We start from the raw sequence: 20812 nt of genomic DNA on the forward strand, positions 1-20812 counted from the left end.
GTTTTGGGTGTGAGTTCTTTGTTCTTTGTCTTGAGTCTGTTCTTTTCTCAGCTCTGAGTGTGATTTTTCTATCTCCAGGTTTTTTAATCTTCTGTTTCCAAGTTGTAAGTACAAGGATAGTAAGACAATAGGTTTATATTGTTGGGGTTTTTTTGTATTTACATGTGTGTAGTTGCTGGAATGTGTTAAATTGTATTCTTTTGGAATAAGGCTGTTTTTTCTTAAGCAATTGACCCTGTATATTGTCACCTTATTACAGAGACCATTTTATGTCCTTTTTCTTTCTTTTTATATAAAGCTTTCTTTTTAAGACCTGTTGGAGTTTTTCTTTAGTGGGGACTCCAGGGAATTGAGTCTGCAGCTCACCAGGCAATTGGTGGGAGGAAGAAGTCAGGGGGAAAATCTCTGTGTGTTAGATTTACTAAGCCTGACTTTGCATACCCTCTGGGTGAGGGGGAAGAGAGATTAGATCTCTCGGTACTTGTGTTTCCAGGACTGGAAGCAGGGTCGTCCAGGGAGGGGAGCCTGGGAGGAAGTAACAAGGAAACAAGGGGAGGGGGTTATTTGAGTCTAGGGGTCCCCCAGGGAAGGTTTTGGGGAGACCACAGTGAGCTAGGCACTGTATAATCCCTAGCTGGTGGCAGCAATTACCAGGTCCAAGCTGGTAACTAAGCTTGGAGGTTTTCATGCTAACACCCGTATTTTGGACGCTAAGGTCCAGAGCTGGGAAGAAGTGTTATGACACAGCCCCATATAACACAGCACAGGGATGAGGTGCCAAGATGCAGCCAGCTCTGGGGGCCCCCCCAGGACCCCCACAAACAGCTCCATTAGCCTCCAAAGTTTAATAATAATAAAAAAATCATAATACAATAATGCCCCCCCCGCCCCCCCATAGACAGTGATAGGAACACTAAAAAGAGACAGAGGTTTAGTGTCAGGGCTGGGCCCCTAAGGGGTGTCGTGGGGCGGGCTGGAAATAGACCAGGTTCCACCCCCCCCAGCCCTGCCGCCCCCCTCACCACCCCCCGAAAAACCCTAAAGTGGTTCCCCCAATTCCTATAAAAAACCCATCCCGGGCTGGAGAGGCGGCTGTGCAGCTCCGGGGAGGGGGGCAGGGCTGCAGTGTGTGTGTGTGGGGGGGGGAATCCGTCCCCCCCAGAGTCAGTCCAACCAGTGGGGGGCGCTGGTCTGGCCGATCTGGCTGTGCTGGTATCTCGGGGGGCCCCCGAGACGTCCATGGGGAATCCACAGGGGCATAGTTCTGGGGGGTGGTGCCCCCTGGCTCCCACGGGGGTGTCAGCGAGCTCCCCCCACTCCCCTTCTCTGCGCCGAGGTATCCATGATACAAAAGGAAGGATAACGTCAAATAATTACATCACTGGGCAGAGTCCGGGCCGGGGTCCCCCGGCAGGGAGCGTCCTGGGGGGGTCAGCTCCGCCCCCCTGCCCCCCCCCGTCAGGGCGCCATCACGTCAGCCGTCCGGTCCGGAGGAGGGGGCCGGCGTCACAACTGCTGTGGGGACAAGGGAGGGGGATTAGCAAGGGTGGAGGTACCCCACGGAGCCCCCTCCATACAGTCAGGGGAATCCTGCCCAGGGGGTCGGATGGAGCTACCAGCCTTCTCCACCCAGCCCCAGGGCCCCCCATGGCCACCAGAACCACCTCTCTCCCCAGCCCCCCGAATCTCACCCCGACGCCGTTCTGGCTGTGGTCGGCGCCGGCCCCAGGGGGCGCCACATCGGGGGACTCGCTCTCCCGGCTCCTCTTTGGCTCTAACTCCTCCTTCGGTAGGGGGGGCAGCTCCCCCCGCTCGGCCCGGCGCTTCCGGCGCCGCTCGGCATCCCGGCCCCGCGCCCGGGCCCCGCGCCGCTCCGCCTGCTCCAGCTGGGGGCGACAAGGAGTGTCTGCGGGATATGGCCCCCCCGCAGTCCCACAACTCCCCCCAGCTGTGCTGATGCCTCAGTTCTGTGCTGCAGCCCCCCAGCCCTGCCGGTGCCCCTCTCTTCTGCCCCACAGCCCCCAGCCCTGCCGGTGCCCCTCTCTTCAGGCCCGCAGCCCCCGTCCCCCATCCCTGTTGGTACCCCCCACCGCCAGCTCTGCCAGTGCACTCTCACTCCTGACCCACAGCCCCCCGCCCTGCCGGTGCCCCTCTCTTCAGGCCCACAGCCCCCCCCCCCAGCCCTGCCAGTGCCCCTCAGTCCTGACCCGCAGCCCCCCACCCTGCCAGTGCACACTCACTCCCATCCCGCAGCCCCCTCTCCCCCAGCCCTGCAGGTACCCCTCTGTCCTGCCCCACAGCCCCCAACCCTGCTGGTGCCCCTCTCTTCAGGCCTGCAGCCCCACCGGTGCCCCTCAGTCCTGACCCGCAGCCCCCCACCGCCAGCCCTGCCAGTGCACTCACTCCTGACCCACAGCCCTCCGCCCCCAGCCATGCCAGTGCCCCTCTCCCCTGACCCGCAGCCCCGCCGGTGCCCCTCACTCCTGACCCACAGCCCGCCCGCCCCCAGCCCTGCCGGTGCCCCTCTCCCCTGACCCGCAGCCTCTCCCCCGACCCGCAGCCCCGCTGGTGCCCCTCTCTCCTGACCCACAGCCCGCTCGCCCCCAGCCCTGCCGGTACCCCTCACTTCCGACCCGCAGACCCCCTCCCCCCAGCCCTGCCACCCCCTGCCCTCACCTCCAGCAGGTGGCGGAAGGTGTCAACGGGGGGGGCCCGGGCAGCCTGCAGCAGCCTCCAAAGGCTCTGCCCCTCGTCCAGCGTCACCTCCAGCAGGTCGCCCTCCAGGAGCAGCTCCTCCAGCACCCGTCGCGGCCCCTCGGGCAGCTCTAGCACTGGGCCCTGCAGCCGCGCCAGCACCGCGCCCAACGCCTCCAGGTCTGGGGGGGGGGGACAGGGTGGGGGGGGGAGATGGGCCCAGCTGGCAATCCCCACTGCACCCTCAGTGCCAGCCAGCGCCCCCTCCCTCCTTCTGCCCTGTCCCACCCCGCACCCCCGGTGCCAGTCCCGGTCCCCCTTCAGTAAATCCTTCCTCTGTCCCCCTCCATGCCCCAAACCGCACCCTCGGTGCTAGCCCTGGCCCCCTTGTCAGTAAACCCCTTCCTCTGTGCCCCTCTGCCCTGTCCCACACTGCACCCCCGGTGCCAGCCCCGGCCCCCCTTCAGTAAATCCCTTCCTCTGTCCCCCTCCGTGCCCCACACCACACCCCCGGTGCCAGCCCCGGCCCCCCCTCAGTAAATCCTTCCTCTGTCCCCCTCCATGCCGCACACCACACCCTCGATGCCAGCTCCTGCTCCCCCCACTGCACCTTCAGTGCCAGCTGCCACCACCCCACCAATCTTTCCTTCTGTCCCCCCGTGCCCCACACTGCACCCTTGGTGCCAGCCCCTGCCCCCACCCCGGCGCAGAAAAAAATGTGGGGCACGTTACCAGAGGTGAAGGGGCCCATCTTCTCCGGTGGCATGGCATCCCCGTTCTCTAGGGAGAGCTGTAGGGGGGAAAGGGCAGAGCGGTGAGACAGGCATGTGGCCCCACCCCCATCCAGACACCACCCCAGCGACCCAAATCTAGCAGGGCTGGTGCCTGGGGATTCCTCGCTGAGATCAGCCAACTCTGGGGTGGGACAAAGGCTGATTCTATGGGGACCCACCTCCCCCCAGTGCCGGGCTGTCATAAGCAGATAGTTAAGGGTTAATGTCTCTTTTACCTGTAAAGGGTTAACAAACAGGGAACCAAACACCTGACCAGGGGACCAATCAGGAGACAAGATACTTTCAAATCTCAGTGGAGGGAAGCCTTTGTTTGTGTTTTTTGGGTTTTGTGTTGTTCTCTCTGGGTCCTGGAAGGGACTAGACGTGCAACCAGGTTTCTTGCCAATCTCCCTGCTACAGTCTCTTATATATTCAGAATAGTGAGTATTTTAGTAAGAAAGGCGGTTATAGTCTTTTGATTGTTTTTCCATATTTGCAAATGTGTATTTGGCTGGAAGTATTTTAAACTGTATTTCTGCTGGAGGAGGCGCTTTCTCCAGTTTCTATAAGCTGACAGACCCTGTAACTTTTACCATCTAAATTGCAGAGATAAGATAACTTATACTCTTTTTCTTTTATTAAAAGTTTTGCTTTTAAGACCTGTCTGATTTTTCCCCTTGTTGAGGCTCGAGGGAACTGAGTCTGTACTTACCAGGGAAGGGAGGGGAGACGGGGGAATGAATCCCTTTATTGTAGATTCACGGAGCTTGAATCTGTTTTGCCTCTGGGTGAGGGAGTAAGGGGGGGCAGGGAAGGGACATTCCTCTCTGTTTAAGATTCAAGGAGTTTGAATCACAGTGATCTTCCAGGGTAACCCAGGGAGGGGAAGCCTGGGAGAGGCACTGGTGAGGGAAAGGGTTTACTTTCCTTGTGTTAAGATCCAGGGAGTCTGGGTCTTGGGGGTCCCCAGGGAAGGTTTTGGGGGGACCAGAGTGTATCAGGCACTGGAATTCCTGATTGTGGCAGCTTATCAAATCTAAGCAGGTAACTAAGCTTAAAGGAATTCATGCTGGTACCCCAACTTTTGGACTCTAAGGTTCAGAGTGGGGAAAGATACTAGGACACGGGCACCGCCTCACCTTGGGCTGCTCGTTGCAGCTGGTCTCCCGCAGGGCGCCGGCGTCCCCGTGCAGCCGTTGGCGCAAGGCCGCCAGGCGCTCCAGGGGCCCGGCCAGCTCGGACGAGGCCAGCAGCTGGCGGGCGCGGTCCTGCCAGGTGATGGCGCGCTCCGTCAGGCACTGCAGGGCCTCACCCTCGGGCAGCCGCACGGGCAGCTTCTGCAAGGCCACCAGCAGGGCCAGGATGGTCTCGAGGCGCGGGCGGCGGGAGCGCTGGCACAGCGGGCACAGGAACTTAGCGTCCCACTCCCACCAGGCAGGCGAGGGTTTCTGGGCGCCCAGGCGGGGCCAGGCCACACAGGGGGCGTGGAACCAGTCGCAGCAGAGCTCGCAGCGCAGCATGCCAGGCCCGGGCGGCTGGCCACACACGCAGGAGGGGGGGCCAGGCGCCGGCGGGCTGGGCTTCAGTGCGTTGGCACGGCGCAGCCGCAGGATGCCCTCCTTCTCCTTCTGCTCACCCTCCTTGAACGCCACGATCTGCCGGGACCGGGGGGGCGCTCAGTGTGGGGGGGGGGGAGCCTGCCTGCTGCCGGCCCCCCCATGCCAGCTTCCCCTTTCCTTCCCTGCCTGCTGCCGGCCCCCCCCATGCCAGCTTCCCCTTTCCTTCCCTGCCTGCTGCCGGCCCCCCTCATGCCAGCGGTGCCAGCTTCCCCTTTCCTTCTCTGCCTGCTGCCAGCCCCCCCATGCCAGCGATGCCAGCTTCCCCTTTCCTTCCCTGCTGCCCCCCCATGCCAGTGGTGCCAGCCTCCCCTTTCCTTCTCTGCCTGCTGCTGGCCCCCGCATGCCAGTGGTGCCAGCCTCCCCTTTCCTTCCCTGCCTGCTGCCGGCCCCCCTCATGCCAGCGGTGCCAGCTTCCCCTTTCCTTCCCTGCCTGCTGCCGGCCCCCCCCATGCCAGCTTCCCCTTTCCTTCCCTGCCTGCTGCCGGCCCCCCCCATGCCAGCTTCCCCTTTCCTTCTCTGCCTGCTGCCGGCCCCCCCATGCCAGCGATGCCAGCTTCCCCTTTCCTTCCCTGCTGCCCCCCCATGCCAGTGGTGCCAGCCTCCCCTTTCCTTCTCTGCCTGCTGCCGGCCCCCGCATGCCAGTGGTGCCAGCCTCCCCTTTCCTTCTCTGCCCGCTGCCGGCCCCTCCATGCCAGCGGTGCCAACCTCCCCCTTTCCTTCTCTGCCCGCTGCCGGCCCCCGCATGCCAGTGGTGCCAGCCTCCCCTTTCCTTCCCTGCTGGCCCCCGCATGCCAGCGGTGCCAGCCTCCCCTTTCCTTCCCTGCCCCCGCATGCCAGCGATGCCCGCCCATCTCGCCTTTCCTTCCCCGCCTGTTGCTGGCCCCCCAATCTCCCCTCCTCTCCTTTCCCAGCCCGCAGCCCCTATACTCCCCCAGCCCCATGTCTCTCCTGGTGCCCCTGGAGGGAACAGGCCCCATTCCGCACCCCCCCCCGCCCCAGAGGCCTCACTGTTGCCCACTCACCACAGAGCCAGGATCTCGCAGGTCCTGAGCCGACAGCCCCAGGCTCTCGGTGTCCGACTTGTAGAGGCCGAGCTCCGGCTCCCGCCGCCACTTGGTGCGCTTGGGGCTGGCTGCGCCGGCGTCCGCACAGGGGCACAGCACCTGGGGGGCAGTGGGGTTGGGCTCTGCCTTCCATGGCCCCCCCCGCCCATTGCCCCCCTGGGACCTACAACCCTCCCCACAGCCACCACATGGGGCCCACAGCCCCAACACCACCCTCTGTCCCATGGGACCTACAGACCCACCCACAGCCCTCCACTGCCCGCTCACCCATGGGACCCAGAGGCCCCCCCACCCCACCCCCAACGCCCCACGGCCCCCACTCACCTCCAGCAGGGTGTAGCAGGAGCTCTTCTTGAGGAAGGTCTTGGAGGCCTTCTCGCGCCAGGAGTGTGCCGTGCCCACCTGCACCTCCAGCTGGCGCAGCTCCTCCAGCCGCACCGGCAGATCCCGGCCCACGGCCACCAGCCCCTCCAGGTCGTCCAGGCAGGGGTAGTGATCCCCGTTCTGGGGAGGAGGGGGGAAGGTCAGTGCCTCCCCCTACAGGCCCCAGCTTCACCCTGTGCCACCCCCCCCCCCCCCAGCACCTGATCTCCCAAGGTCCCACAGAACCCCCCTACCCAAGCCCCTGGCCCCCAGGGCTCACCTGGATCTCCTCCACGTCGGCGATCCAGGCCCGGGCTTTGGCCAGCGCCTCCTTCAGGGCCAGGATGTTGGGCAGGTGCACGGGGACGTTCTCCGCTTCCTTGATGATGGCTTCCAGTGTGGCCGGGGGGTGCTTCTGCCTGGGGGGGGGGGGAGACACGACGGCTCAGGTCCCCTAGCTCTAACCATCAGCCCCCCGTCCCTTCCCAAAGCCAGGAAAAGAACCCAGGAGTCCTGGCTCCAAGCCCGCCCCTGCTCTAACCTGCCTGACCCCGCTCCCTTCCCAAAGCCAGGGACAGAACCTAGGACTCCTGGCTCCCAGCCCCCCATCGCCCTCAATCACTAGACCCCACTCACCTCCCAGAACCAGGGAGAGAACCCAGAAGTCCTGAATCCCAGCCCCCCGCCTGCTCACCTGCCAGACCCTACTCCCTTCCCAGAGCCAGAGACAGAACCTAGGACTCCTGACTCCCAGCCCCCCATCGCCCCCAATCACTAGACCCCACTCACCTCCCAGAGCCAGGGAGAGAATCCAGGAGTCCTGGCTCCCAGCCCCCACTCTCCTCCCAGAGCTGGGGAGAGACCCCAGGCATGCGGGCTCCCAACCTCCCTCCACCCCAAGCTGTGAAGAGATCCCAGGGGTCCTGCTGCCCCCGGAACCCAGGCATCCGGGCCCCTCACCTGGCCTCAAGGCAGAGATGGGCCTTCTCCTCCCAGCGCTGGGCGATGGTCAGCAGCTCCTGCAGCTCAGCCCGGGCCTTCTCCACAGCCGGGCTGGGGGCCACAGTGGCACCAGCCTGGGCCAGGCCCCGCACCAGGGCCAGGGGCACCCGCTCACGGGGTGAGCGCAGCGCCCGCTTCACCTCCTCCAGCCAGGCCGCCTGCTGCACCTGGCGCTCCAGCTGGTGCGTCTCGGGCACGGCCACGCCCAGCCGTGCCCCTTGCGCCACCAGCCCCTGCAGCTGGGCCGCACTGGCGGGCAGCCCCCTCAGGGCCTCCTGCGCCTCCTCCTGGAATGCCAGCGCCCGCTCCAGCACCGCCTGCGGGGGGGTCGGGGAGTCAGGGCGGGGCCGGGTACCCCCCAACCCAGCCCCTGGGTACCCCCCAACCCACTCCAGCACTGCCTGCGGGGGGACAGGGAGTCAGGGCGGGGCTGGGCCTGGGTACCTCCTCAACTCAGCCCTGGCCCGGGTGCTGGGTTGAGGGGTTACCCAGGTACCCCCCACCCAGCCCCATCTCCCCACCCTGCCCGCTCCAGCACCGCCTGCGAGGGGACGGGGAGTCAGGGTAGGGAAGGGCCTGGGTACCCCCAACACCCAGCCCTGCCCCTGGGTAACCCCTCAACCCAGCTCCCCTGTACCACCCGCTCCCCAGCCCACCTGCACATCGGCCAGCTGGTGCATGACGCAGGGCACACTGCTTAAGCGCTCCAGGAAGGTGCGCAGCTCCTCCAGCGACAGCGGCATGGCGGGCACCCTGGGCGAGAGAGGCGCTGGGTTAGCCCGAGGAACTGCCCGCCACCGGGGGGTTCGGAAACGGGAGGGGTCAGAAAGCCCGCTGGCCCCCCACGGGAGGGGCACAGGCAGAGGCCCAGCTCCCCGATCCAGCCCAGCCCCCACTCACCCGGTCTCCAGGCCGCTGATGAGCCCCAGAGCGTCGGAGACACAGCGCTCGGCCTCGGCCAGGCAGCTCTTCAGCCGATGCAGCAGCTCGTTGTCAGGGAACTTGCGCTCACGAGCCTCCGACTCCAGCGCCCGCAGCTCCTCCAGCGCTGCAACGAGACATGGCTCAGGCTCCCTCCCCCCTCTGCCGAGGGGCCAGGAGCCAGGACTCCTGGATTCTCTCCCCAGCTCGGGGAGGGCAGTGGGGACTGGTGGGTTAGAGTGGGGGTGGTGAGGCTGGGAGCCTGGACTCCTGGGTTCTCTCCCCAGCTCGGGGAGGTGGGGAAGGGTGGGGAGTGGGGAACAAGCCACCCCTCGGGAAGGGGCACGTGGGTGGGTTCAGACCCCCTCTCTCCCCCCAGGGAACCCAGGCGTCCAGCGAGCACTCACTCCTCTTGCGCCCGTCCTCCACCTCCAGGGCGATTCGAACCTTGTTGGCCCAGGTGTCGAAGGACTCGGCCCGAACCTTCAGCTTGTGCAGCATGGCCGGGAGCTCGTCCAGCGTGTAGCGGTACCTGCACAGGGGCACAGGGTCAGCCGGGCCACACGGGGACTCCAAGTACTGCCTGGGGAGGGCAGGGCCTGGACTCCTGGGTCCCGTGGCACCCGGGGGAGGGCCTGGGGCTGGGTACGGGGGGAGGGGGCCCGGGGCTGGGATCTCCTGGGTCCCGTGGCCGGCCGGGTCAGGACCCGGGGCTGGGATCCCGGACTCCTGGGTCCTGTGGCCAGCCGGGTCAGGACCCGGGGCTGGGATCCCGGACTCCTGGGTCCCGTGGCCCACCTGAGGTACTGGCGGCTGCTGGGGCACTTGCACAGGTCGTGGATGTGGTAGAGGCAGACCAGGCGGGCGGGGCAGTCGTAACAGGCCAATGCCGAGAGGAAACACGTCGTCTTGCACTTGTCGCACTGGCGCTCGTCATCCGGGAGCAGCTCGAAGGCCTCGCGCTCCGCCTCCGTCACCCCCTGGGTAGGGAGAGGAGTGAGCACGGATCCTGCGCCCCCAGCCCCACCCCACACACACCCCAGCCCCCCACATCCCCCAGCACCCCACCTTGTCCAGCAGGGCCTTGCGCAGCTTGCGCTCCTCCTGCACCAGGATGAACATCTCCTTGTGCACGGCGGCTGCCAGGTTGAGGTCGAGCTTCTCGGGGCAGGCGGCCATCTTGCAGATCAGCTCCTCGTGCGAGAAGACGCAGTAGCGGCGCAAGCGGCGGTAATGCTCGATGCACTGGCGCCCAGCCGGCAGCTGCAGAAGGAGGGAGGGACCCAGGAGTCCAGGCTCATCGTCATGGGAACCCAGGCATCTAGGCGGCCAACTCCCACCCCCCCCGCTCTAACCACTAGATCCCACTCCGCTCTCAGAGCCAGGGGGAGAACCCAGGAGTCCAGGCTCCCAGTCCAACAGCTCTAGAACCCCTCCCCTCCCAGAGCTGGGCAGAGAACCCAGGCGTCCGGGCACACTCACCCAGTCAGCAGTGCAGAAGTTCACAGCTTCAGCAAAGTTGTAGCCCTGGTTGAAGCCACTGTGATAGGCCCGGGGGAAGGTAATGACAAACTCTCCTGCACACTGATTGGTCCGGACGACCTGTGGGGGCGGGAGGAGGCAGTGAGTGGGAAGGGGGGTTGGGAGCAAGGTGAGGGGCACGGCGCTAGGGGGCGAGGCGGGGGCCCGGTGAAGGCCAGGTTCACAGTGGGGGGTGCCAAGGCACAGGTGGGCAGTGGAGGTGCAGGGGAGGGGACAGTGGGCATGGCAGCAGAGGGGTGGATAGGGAAGGGGAGATGGGGTATGGCCAGGGAAGGGAGAAGGTGGCAGCAAGTGGCAAACAGGCAGTGGGGGTGTGGCCGCAGGAGGGCAGTGGGAGTGGCCAGGGCAGCAAGTAGTGGCACAAGGGGCGGGGCCAAGGCAGCACAGGAGGCGTGGCTGGGGCAGAGCACTCATCAGCACACCGTGCGCCATGAGGGTGTTGGGGTTCATGAGGGTGACGAGCGGGTGCAGCGCGGGGGGCGGGGCCGGAGCAGATGGGGCAGGGCACTCACCGGCACGCCGTGCGCCATGAGGGTGACAGGCCAGGGCAGAGGGGGCGGGGCCGGGGCAGAGAGGGCGGGGCACTCACCGGCACGCCGTGCGCCATGAGGGTGACGAGCGGGTGCAGCGCGGGGGGCGGGGCCAGGGCAGAGGGGGCGGGGCACTCACCGGCACACCGTGTGCCATGAGGGTGACAGGCCAGGGCAGAGGGGGCGGGGCACTCACCGGCACGCCGTGCGCCATGAGGGTGACAAGCTGGGGCAGAGGGGGCGGGGCACTCACCGGCACGCCATGCGCCATGAGGGTGACAAGCGGGTGCAGCATGGGGGGTGGGGCCGGAGCAGAGGGGGCGGGGCACTCACCGGCACGCTGTGCGCCATGAGGGTGACAAGCCGGGGCAGAGGGGGCTGGGCACTCACCGGCACGCCGTGCGCCATGAGGGTGTTGGGGTTCATGAGGGTGACGAGCGGGTGCAGCGCGGGGGGCGGGGCCGGGGCAGAGGGGGCTGGGCACTCACCGGCACGCCGTGCGCCATGAGGGTGACAAGCGGGTGCAGCGCGGGGGGCGGGGCACTCACCGGCACGCCATGCACCATGAGGGTGACAAGCGGGTGCAGCGCGGGGGGGGGCCAGGGCAGAGGGGGCGGGGCACTCACCGGCACACCGTGTGCCATGAGGGTGACAGGCCGGGACAGAGGGGGCGGGGCACTCACCGGCATGCCGTGCGCCATGAGGGTGTTGGGGTTCATGAGGGTGACGAGTGGGTGCAGCACGGGGGGCAGGGCCGGGGCAGAGGGGGCGGGGCACTCACCGGCACGCTGTGCGCCATGAGGGTGACGAGCGGGTGCAGCGCGGGGGGCGGGGCCGGGGCAGAGGGGGCGGGGCACTCACCGGCACGCCGTGCGCCATGAGGGTGTTGGGGTTCATGAGGGTGACGAGTGGGTGGAGCGCGGGGCACTCACCGGCATGCCATGATCCATGAGGGTGACGAGCGGGTGCAGCGCGGGGGGCGGGGCCGGGGCAGAGGGGGCGGGGCACTCACCGGCACGCCATGCGCCATGAGGGTGTTGGGGTTCATGAGGGTGACGAGCTGGTGCAGCAGGTCCGGCTGGCTCTCAAACAGCTCCGGGGTGAGCTTCTTCATCACGTCCTCCAGGTGCTCAGCCGCGAACGACGGCACCCCGTACCACGTCTTGGGCTCGCCCCTGGGGAGAGCATGGGGTCAGGGGGGAAACATCAACCCCCCCTCCCCGTACCACGTCTTGGGCTCGCCCCTGGGGAGAGCGTGGGGTCAGGGGGGAACCACCAACCCCCCCTCCCCCCGTACCACGTCTTGGGCTCGCCCCTGGGGAGAAGGCAGGGTTAGGTGGGAGCCATCAAACCCCTCCTCCCCCCGTACCACGTCTTGGGCTCACCCTGGGGAGAGCGTGGGGTCAGGTGGGAGCCACCAGCCCCCCCCCACCACGTCTGGGGCTCACCCCTGGGGAAAGCGCAGGGTCGGGGGGAGCCACCGAACTCCCCTTCCCCCATACCACTTCTTGGGCTCACTCCTGGGACAGCATGGGATCGGGGGGGAACCACCAACCCCGCTCCCCGGTACCACGTCAGAGGGGAGCTGCCAACCCCCCCGCCAGACCCCAAGGCACCTGTCCCCCCAGTTCCTCTTCCACTAGCCCGAGTGACCCCAATTCCGCTCCCCCCGCCCCAGCCAAGGGCCCCACCAGTGGAGGTAGTTGATGGAGTAGCTCCAGTGGTCCTCGATGTGCCAGCAGAAGGCGGAGAAGACCATGCCCACGTACAGCCAGGGCACCTTCATGCCCGAGATGTCGGCGTTGATGTGGCACAGAACTGACTGCTGCAGCACCGGCATCACGTTCAGGTTCCAGCCACTAGCCGCGTACTCCTGCCGGGAGAGGGGGGGGTCAGAACTCCCTACTGCTACTAGGGGGCCTGGCCCCGCCAGGGGGCGCCCGCTGGCTCAGGGGGCAGGGAACGGGGCAAAGGCCTGTCCCCTCCAGGGGGCGGCGGTTGGCTGAGGAGGTCAGAGAACAGGGCAGCCCCCTGGAGGGCTTCGGAGGGTGGGCAAGGCGGGTAAGGGGCTGGCTGGGGGTCCCCACCTCCTCCTCGGGGCCCAGCCTCCGCTTGCTGTCGCTGATGGGGAAGCCGCTGCCGAACTCCTTGGAGTGGATGTCGGCGCCGTACTCCACCGTCACGTCCTCCTCGATGCTGTTCACCAGGCGCCAGAACTCCTTCTCCACCAGCTCCGTAGGCACCATCTGCAGGGTGGGCAAGGGTGGGCACGGGCCCAGAGCCAGGCATCTGGGCTCCCAGACCCCCGCCCTAACCACTGTGCCCCACTCCCCTCCCAGAGCCAGGGAGAGAACCCCGGAGTCCTGGCTCCCCTAACTACCAGCCCCCGCTCCCCTCCCAGAGCCGGCAGAGAACCCCGGCGTCCGGGCACCCACAGGGCACTCACGTGGACAGGCATGTTGAAATAGTCGGCCTTGAAGGCGTCGGCCATCTCCCCGAAGCTCTGCAGCGTGTACTCCCGCGTGGCCTGCTCGAAGCCGAACGCCTCCGGGGGGCGCTTACACTCCTGCCGGGGGGCGGGGGAGATGGGGGGGGTCAGGGCCAGGGGGCTGGGACCTCCACAGAGACTCATGAGGCCAGAAGCCAGCGGCTCCCAGCCCCATGGTCCCCCTCCCCAATCAGCCCCAGGGGCCCAGCCAGCCAGGTCCCCCCTCCCCCCCGCTCAGTGCCAGGGGGCGATGGGGGGGTCAGGGCCAGGACTCCCCCCACAGAGACTCACGAGGCCAGGGGCCTGCGGCTGGGGAAGCCAGGCCATTCCCTCTGGACCCTGCTCAGCCCCAGGGGTCCAGCCAGCCCCCTACAATCAGCTGCAGGGGCCCAGCCAGCCCGCTTCCACCCCCCCACCCCAAAACAGCAACAGGGGCCCAGCCAGCCAGGTCCCCCCTCCCCCTGCTCACCGCCATGACGCATTTGGGGCAGCGCCAGACCCCCTTGGGGATCTCGGGCAGGGGGGGCAGCAGGCAGAAGATGTGGTAGTTGTCGTCGCAGCCGTCACACAGCAGCAGCTTGTCGTCCTCATCACCGCGGGCGCAGATCCGGCACACGTACGAGTCGATCTGGGGGTAGGGGGGGTCAGGGGGTGGGTCAGGGACACTGAGCCTAGCGCACCGGGGGGCACTAGCTCCCACCTGCCGCGGGGCAGGCACAGGCTGGCTCGGGGGGCGCATTTGGGGTCATGGATGCAGAGACACAGCCAGGTCAGAGGTTTGGGGGGCCCAGTCACCTCGAGGGCCCCCACCTGCTCAGGAGGTCGGGGCGCGGCCCAGTCAGGTCAGGGGTCCCAGGCCAGAGTCCCAGCCGGTTTGGGGTCCTGATCCAAGGGCCCTGTCGGCTCAGGAGGGAAGTGGGGCCCAGTAATCTCAGGGGGCCCCAGCCCAGGGGCCTGGTCGGCTCAGGAGGGAAGGAGGACCCAATCACCTCGAGGGTCCCAATCCTGGGACCTGGCCAGCATGGGGGGGTCCTGATCCAGGGGCCCGGCCACTTCAGATGGTCCCGGCCGGCTAAGATAGTCCTGGCCCAGGATCCCGGCTGCCTCAGGATGTTCCAGCCGGCTCGGGGAGGGGGCCGGCCGGCTCGGGGAGGGGGCCGGCCGGCTCGGGGAGGGGGCCGGCCCCTCACTTACGAACTGCGTGTTGCCGTGGCTGCGGCGCAGGCGCATGGTCATCTTGGTGCAGGGCTCCGGGCTGTGCCGCAGCTCCTCCTTCACCTCCAGGAACGGGTGGGGAGATGCCGGCTCCAGCCGATGATCCACCCCAGGGGGCTCCTCCTTCACCACCACCGTGGGGGGGCACTCGGGGCCCTCCTTGTCTGGGGGAAGGGAGAAGAGTCAACACAGGCCACACACCCTCCCCCCGCTGAGAGACCAGGCCCCCCCCTCACCTTTCTTCCGCAGGGTCTTGTCCTTGGCCACCAGCCCCAGGCCCAGCATCTTGGGGCCAGCGCCGTAGATCTGCAGCTTCTTCAGCTCCGGGTTCTTCTCGATGTCCTCCTCGGTGGGCTCCGGCTGGGGGGGCAGGGCAGAGTCAGCAGGGGCGGGGCTCCAGCTCCCCCACTCCCACCCCCCCAGGGACCCACAATGCACTGGGCTGGAGCAGGGCCTGCTGGGAGGTGCAGGCCCACTGGGCCCAGCCTAGGGGGGCACAGAGAGAGCAATGCAGGGGGTCCGAACAGACGCCAGGAGCTGTCCCCAGGCCGCTTGCTCAGCTGCCAGAGGGGAGGGGCTGGCAGGTTCGGGGCAGGCCTCGGACTCCTGCAAAAGGGGGTGGGGTGGCCAATGGCCACAGCGATGGACTGGGGTGGACTGAGGGGTTGCCCCACATTGCACGAGGATAGACAAAGCGCCCCCAACTGCTGGCAAACAGGTACAAAGAGAAACAGAGCAGGAAGCCAGAACTCTTGGGTTCTCTGGGAGAGGAGTGGGATGTAGTGGTTAGAGGGGGGCTGGGAGCCAGGACTCCTGAATTCTCTCCCCGGCTCTGGGAGGGGAGTGGGGGCTGTGGTTAGAGGGGGGCTGGGAGCCAGGACGCCTGGGTTCTCCCCCTGGCTCTAGGAGGGAAGTGGGGTCTGGTGGGTTAGAGCAGGGGGGGCTGGGAGCCAGGACGCCTGGGTTCTCTCCCCAGCTCTGGGAGAGGAGTGGGGACGAGTGGGTCATACAGCACTTGCAAGTTTACAGGCACCAAACTGACCTACGGGGGAGGGGAGGAGAGGGCCCCTGTCCAATCGCACAGCAAGGTGGACAGGAGAACCCAGGAGTCCTAGCCCCCCACCCCGCTCTTAACAACTGGACCCCACTGCCCTTCCAGAGAACCCAGGCACCCTGGCTCCTGCCCCAGACTTGCTAGTCGGCCAGGGGGCCGGCCCCTCACCTCCTGCTGCAGCCGCTTGGCCCGGCGCCCGTAGCTGTTGAACTTGGAGGGTTGCACTGACTGGCGCAGGGGGATGCTGTGGGGCTTGTACTCCTTGTCCTTCTCCTCGCTGTCAAAGGGCCGGGCGTCACACTGCTGGAGAGACGCGGGGGTTAGCACTCAACAGCCCCCCCACCCCAGGCGCTGGCATGGCTGGGGCGCTTTCCCTGGGGCCTGGCACCACGGGGCCTGGCACCACAGAGCCCCTCCCAGACCTGGGAGAGGACCCAGGCGTCCTGGATCCCAGCCACCCTCCCCCAGCTAACCACTAGTTCCCACTCCCCTCCCAGACCTGGGAGAGAACCCAGGCGTGCTGGATCCCAGCCACCCTCCCCCAGCTAACCACTAGTTCCCACTCCCCTCCCAACCTGGGAGAGGACCCAGGAGTCCTGCCCACCGCAGCCCCCCTCACCACCAGGTTGGCCCCCGACTGGTACATCTCGTAGGGGTAGATGATGCGTTCGTAGTGGGAGCGCAGCAGGGAGCCGATGTTCTTGCCCGAGGGGTAGGCGAGACGCTGGGCCACGCGAGCCCACCGCCGGTCCCTGCAGATGGCCTCGTAGCCCCCCTCCTCCAGCACCACCTGGGGGGGAGAGAGTCCTGAGCCGCCAGCCCCCCTCCCCCAACCCAGCAACCCCCCCCCGTGCTGCCAGCCCCCCTCCCCCGACATCCCTCCCGTTGCCACCAGCCCCTCTCCCCTGACTGCAACCCAGCCTCTGACCTGCACCCCCGACATGCAGACCCCAGCCCCAAGGCTGCTGGCACCTCTGGCCCCCAACCCACACCTGCCCCGGCACCCTCCCTGACCCACGGCCCTGCCAGCGCCCCCAGCCCGTGGACACCCCCCAGAATTGCCAGCACCCATGGCCTCCAATCCGCGCCTTCCCCAGCTCTGCCGACCCCTCTGCCCCGACCTGCAGCCACCTCCCCGGCGCTGCAGCCCCCCCAGTGCTGACCCACAGCGCCCACCCTACCTTGCTCAGGCTGTAGAGGTCGAGGATGCGCCGCTCCACGTTGGGGATCTTGAGCGAGGAGCCCTGGATCTCCCAGAATTTTGCAATCTGGTCTAAGTAGTTCAGCTTTACCCGCGTCTGCGCCTGGGGGCAGGGAGGGGAGCAGTTCGCCCGGGTGTCGCCTCTCCGGCCCACGCGGCCACTCTCCAGCCCAGCCCAGGCCCCCGCAGCAAGGCCAGGGAGCCAGGAAACAGCACTGATGTTGCGGGAGGCCTTTGAGGCCAAAGCTAATGCATCGGAGTACCACCTGGAGCAGAGATGCAGCCACCTCTGGGGCGGGTCAGTTGGGAACGGCCGCACATAACGCCGAACTGGGTTTATCCAGCACTGAGATGTGGCCAACTCTGGGGCAGGGCAGCAGGGGAACAGTCACACATAACACCACATAGGGACAGCAGGGGAACAGCCACCCGGCACCCATCATGGGCACTGCCTCCCAGCTCACCTCCAATTCGTTAAGCCTCTGTATGCGTGGCGTGAATCTAAAGTTATCCACTTCCACAGCGAAGGGGGGCTGCCAGTCCTTGGAAGAGACGGGAAAAGGGGTGGACTTAGTAAGAAAAGGTGCTGGAGCAGACTCTGCCTTCAGACCCCCCAAGATTCTTCCCAAGCACCGTCCGCAGGGGCGCCCCTCTATCAACCGGGTATCACCTCTGATCGAACCTGCCCAGCCACGCTTGTGTGCTCATCCTCCCGGGGGCGCTGGGCTGGGGGCCCCCAAGGAGGAGATCGGGGCTCACACAGAGCAGGGTCTGTCCCCTCCAGTGGGGGGCAGGAGGGTGTCCGTTGCCAGGACCATCCGTGCCTCCACGCCGGCAGGGAGGGGAACTAAGTGGGGCGGACAGTTGAGAGCAGTCTGGACACCTCTCGCATCCCAGCCCACCTGGTGCCAGGGGGCACCTGCCCCAACCCCAGAGATAGCACTCCTAAGGTCAGACAAAGCCTTACCAAAAATATCTGCATTTCACCCAGCCTGGGAATGCAGCTCCCTCTAGGGCAGGGCCAGGGCAGCTGGGACCAGCCGCACATAACACTGCACAGGGACAGCTTGCCCAGCACTGAAATGCAACCACCTCTTCCGCAGGGTGGCTGGGAACAGCCACACATAACGCTGCACAAACATAACACTTTATAACCCTAAAATCTCTCTCCAGGCCCGCTGACATCTAAGAGCACGGCTGCTGGGTCTGTGACCAGTGGGAACCATTCCTGGCACTCCAGTGCTGTCAGGAGCCCAGCACAGTGTTCACCAGCCCAACCAGGCAATCGCTCCCCTCACCCCCATTTCTGAAAAGGGGGGACTCCAGCCTCTGGATCTGATGCGCAACCCGGGCAGGCCAGCGAAACCCACGCAGGCCGAACTTAAACCTACCCTCCCAATGCCCTACCCCAACCGGATGCAACTGAGACAGGGCCAGGGAGAGATGGGACAAGCGAGCTCCCCAGGGAAGCCCCTCACTTTTGGATCTGCTCCCCCAAGCCCCAGATCTCTCCTCCCCAGCCCCTCAAGCCAGCAGACTTGCCCGGCTGTCTGGAAGGAGAAGAGGCCAGGCCAGAGCCATCACAACAGCCCGGCTGGGAGGATGGAAGAGGAAGCCACAAAGGGAAGGGGGGGGTTGAGGAAGGGGGCTTGTGGGTCTCATGTTGGGGGGCTGCTCCCCAGAGGGCAGGATCTCTCTGCCAGGCCCCCACACACACTTTGCCAGACAAAGGCTAGAGCCTGGCAGCCATATTGAACGTGTCACTGATATTAGGGATGGTGGGGGGATCCCATACCCCACCCCTTCCTGATCCCCAGGCACTGGGCTGATGACCCTGCTGCCCAGGACCAGCAGAGGAAGAAGGGGCGGGGGGGGTTGGGAACTGGACCCCACAGATCCCCAGGAGACGGGGGGGGCCCAGATGAGCTAGCAGGCCTGGCCATGCCATCACGGAGGCCCCCGATGCCATGTCCGCGCTGGCCTGGCCAGTCAGCCGGCTCCCCAGTGCCCCCCGGGCGGGCACGGCCACCCACGGCCACCCCACTCCCTGTGTTCCAGGGGCCCACCCCCCGGCCACCTCCCCCCATGGGAGGTACCAGTGCCCGTCCGCCCACCAGGGGCATTGCCCCCCCACCAGGCACTGTGCCCAAGGGCCCCCCGCCCAGGACCACCCCCTTTCCTGCTTGTGCCCCTCACGGCAGCCTCTGGCCTCCCCCAGCCCCCCGAGTGCCCCCCAGCCCCCCCCACTCACGGCAGCCTCTGGCCCCCCAGCCCCCCGAGTGCCCCCCAGCCCCCCCCACTCACGGCAGCCTCTGGCCCCCCAGCCCCCCGAGTGCCCCCCAGCCCCCCCCACTCACGGCAGCCTCTGGCCCCCCAGCCCCCCGAGTGCCCCCCCCACTCACGGCAGCCTCTGGCCCCCCAGCCCCCCGAGTGCCCCCCCCACTCACGGCAGCCTCTGGCCCCCCAGCCCCCCGAGTGCCCCCCCCACTCACGACAGCCTCTGGCCCCCCAGCCCCCCCCCACTCACGGCGGGGGGCCGGATCTTGCAGATCCCGCTCTTCTCGGCGATGGGCCGGATCTTGGCGATGTAGCCCAGGGGGTCGCGGAACTCGGCCCAGCTGGGCTCGAAGACGGGGCACTCGGGGGGCGGCAGGAAATCCTCGGGGGGCTCGGCCTCGCCCCCCGGCCAGGGCCCCCGCCCGGGGCCCCGCTCCTGTGGCGGGGGGGCCCGATCCGCCGCGGGTGGGGGCGGCTCCTCCCCCCGGGCGGGGGGGCCCCGATCCTCCATGTGCTGGCCGCCCCGCCGCCGCCGCGCCGTGGCTGCCCCCACCCCTCAGGGGGCCATGCCCGGCCCGGCCCGGCCGCCCCCGTCTACTCGAGCCCGAGGCCTGCGGCCGGCCTAGGACCCGCGCGGATCCCTCCGCCGCCGCCGCGTCACCCTCCGCCCCCACTCGCGGCCCCTCCGCCGCCGCCCCCCCCCGGTGCTCCCGCTCCCCCCTCCTCGGCCCGGTGCCTGCTGCCGCCCCCTGCCCCGGCTCAGGCCCCGCCGGCTCCCCCCGGCCTGCCCGCCGCCGCCATCTTGGGACTCGTTGCGCTTGCCCGCCGCCGCCGCCACACGGCGTCTCCCTCCGCCGCAGGGGGGGTGGCCCTGAGGTGCGGCCGGAGCGGCTCGAGAGCAGCCCCGGCGGGTCGGGAGGAGACGAGAATCCCACAACTCTGAGGGGACGGGGCGGGCGCCGGGCCCCCGGAAGGGTGCAGGGAGCGGAGGGAGGGCAAGGAAATAGTTCGCGGCGCAGGGATATTCTCCGTCTCCTCCGCCGCGGAGGGGAGCCAGAGGACTGGGAAGGGGAGAAGCCGGAACTTCTTGCGCACGTTTAAAGGGCCATACTGCGCGTGCGCCTAGAGAGGGAAAACAAGACGGGGGAGAGGCGGGGCTCGATGAGACCACGCCCCCTGGTACCTAGCTCCGGCCACGCCCACCCCGTCTAACTCCCAGAACCGCCCTCTTCTGATCACCCCTCTCCCCTCCCGCACCCAGACCCCCTCCCTCCCCCTTCCCCAGCCCCCTAACCCCTCCCACACCCAGACCCCGTCCCTCCCCCTTCCCCAGCCCCCTAACCCCTCCCGCACCCAGACCCCGTCCCTCCCCCTTCCCCAGCCCCCTAACCCCTCCCGCACCCAGACCCCATCCCTCCCCCTTCCCCAGCCCCCTAACCCTCCCGCACCCAGACCCCATCCCTCCCCCTTCCCCAGCCCCCTAACCCCTCCCGCACCCAGACCCCATCCCTCCCCCTTCCCCAGCCCCCTAACCCCTCCCGCACCCAGACCCCATCCCTCCCCCTTCCCCAGCCCCCTAACCCCTCCCGCACCCAGACCCCATCCCTCCCCCTTCCCCAGCCCCCTAACCCCTCCCGCACCCAGACCCCATCCCTCCCACTTCCCCAGACCCCTAACCCCTCCCGCACCCAGACCCCATCCCTCCCCCTTCTCCAGACCCCTAACCCCTCCCGCACCCAGACCCCATCCCTCCCCCTTCCCCAGCCCCCTAACCCCTCCCGCACCCAGACCCCATCCCTCCCCCTTCCCCAGACCCCTAACCCCTCCCGCACCCAGACCCCATCCCTCCCACTTCCCCAGACCCCTAACCCCTCCCACACCCAGACCCCATCCCTCCCCCTTCCCCAGCCCTCTAACCCCTCCCGTACCCAGACCCCAACCCTCCCCCTTCCCCAGCCCCCTAACCCCTCCCTCCATCGCCAGCCCTGCCCCCTTCTTCCCCAACCCCACTCCTCCTCCTGCCCCCCACAACCCCACCCTTCCCCAGCCCAACCCCTCCCACACCCAGA

General features: G+C 67.3%; 1 protein-coding gene across 3 annotated transcripts; it reads right to left on the reverse strand.

Annotated features, from left to right (window-relative positions):
• Positions 1–826: 826 nt before the first annotated feature.
• Positions 827–19269, reverse strand: KDM5C (lysine demethylase 5C). Of its 3 annotated transcripts, none has more exons than XM_030547206.1 (27): positions 18994–19269; positions 16931–17008; positions 16447–16569; positions 15885–16055; positions 15434–15565; positions 14448–14571; positions 14191–14375; positions 13466–13624; positions 12955–13074; positions 12596–12754; positions 12200–12381; positions 11521–11683; positions 9919–10038; positions 9505–9699; positions 9235–9416; positions 8844–8968; positions 8416–8563; positions 8172–8268; positions 7474–7832; positions 6794–6932; positions 6475–6654; positions 6109–6249; positions 4607–5122; positions 3427–3484; positions 2677–2876; positions 1692–1886; positions 827–1515 (listed from the first exon to the last, which is right to left on the reverse strand). In XM_030547206.1, exons 1-27 carry the CDS (start codon positions 19252–19254, stop codon positions 1507–1509), a joined length of 4521 nt encoding a protein of 1506 aa, XP_030403066.1. In that variant the 5' UTR covers positions 19255–19269; the 3' UTR covers positions 827–1506. The 3 variants fall into 3 exon arrangements, with proteins under 3 accessions (XP_030403066.1, XP_030403065.1, XP_030403064.1); XM_030547205.1 differs by having other exon boundaries at positions 827–1512; positions 15434–15568; XM_030547204.1 differs by having other exon boundaries at positions 15434–15568.
• Positions 19270–20812: the final 1543 nt, after the last annotated feature.

Source organism: Gopherus evgoodei, unplaced genomic scaffold, assembly GCF_007399415.2.
Source record: "Gopherus evgoodei ecotype Sinaloan lineage unplaced genomic scaffold, rGopEvg1_v1.p scaffold_57_arrow_ctg1, whole genome shotgun sequence".
Classification (NCBI taxonomy): domain Eukaryota; kingdom Metazoa; phylum Chordata; order Testudines; family Testudinidae; genus Gopherus; species Gopherus evgoodei.

What these genes read in the sequence shown, in the direction of transcription:
- KDM5C (XM_030547204.1), bottom strand. Translation starts at nt 19,254, where the DNA reads ATGGAGGATCGGGGCCCCCCCGCCCGGGGGGAGGAGCCGCCCCCACCC. An exon ending in GCAAGATCCGGCCCCCCGCC is followed by an intron (nt 17,009 to 18,993) that starts GTGAGTGGGGGG and finishes GTCTCTTCCAAG; the next exon opens with GACTGGCAGCCCCCCTTCGC. An exon ending in GCCCCAAATGCGTCATGGCG is followed by an intron (nt 13,075 to 13,465) that starts GTGAGCAGGGGG and finishes GCCCCCCGGCAG; the next exon opens with GAGTGTAAGCGCCCCCCGGA.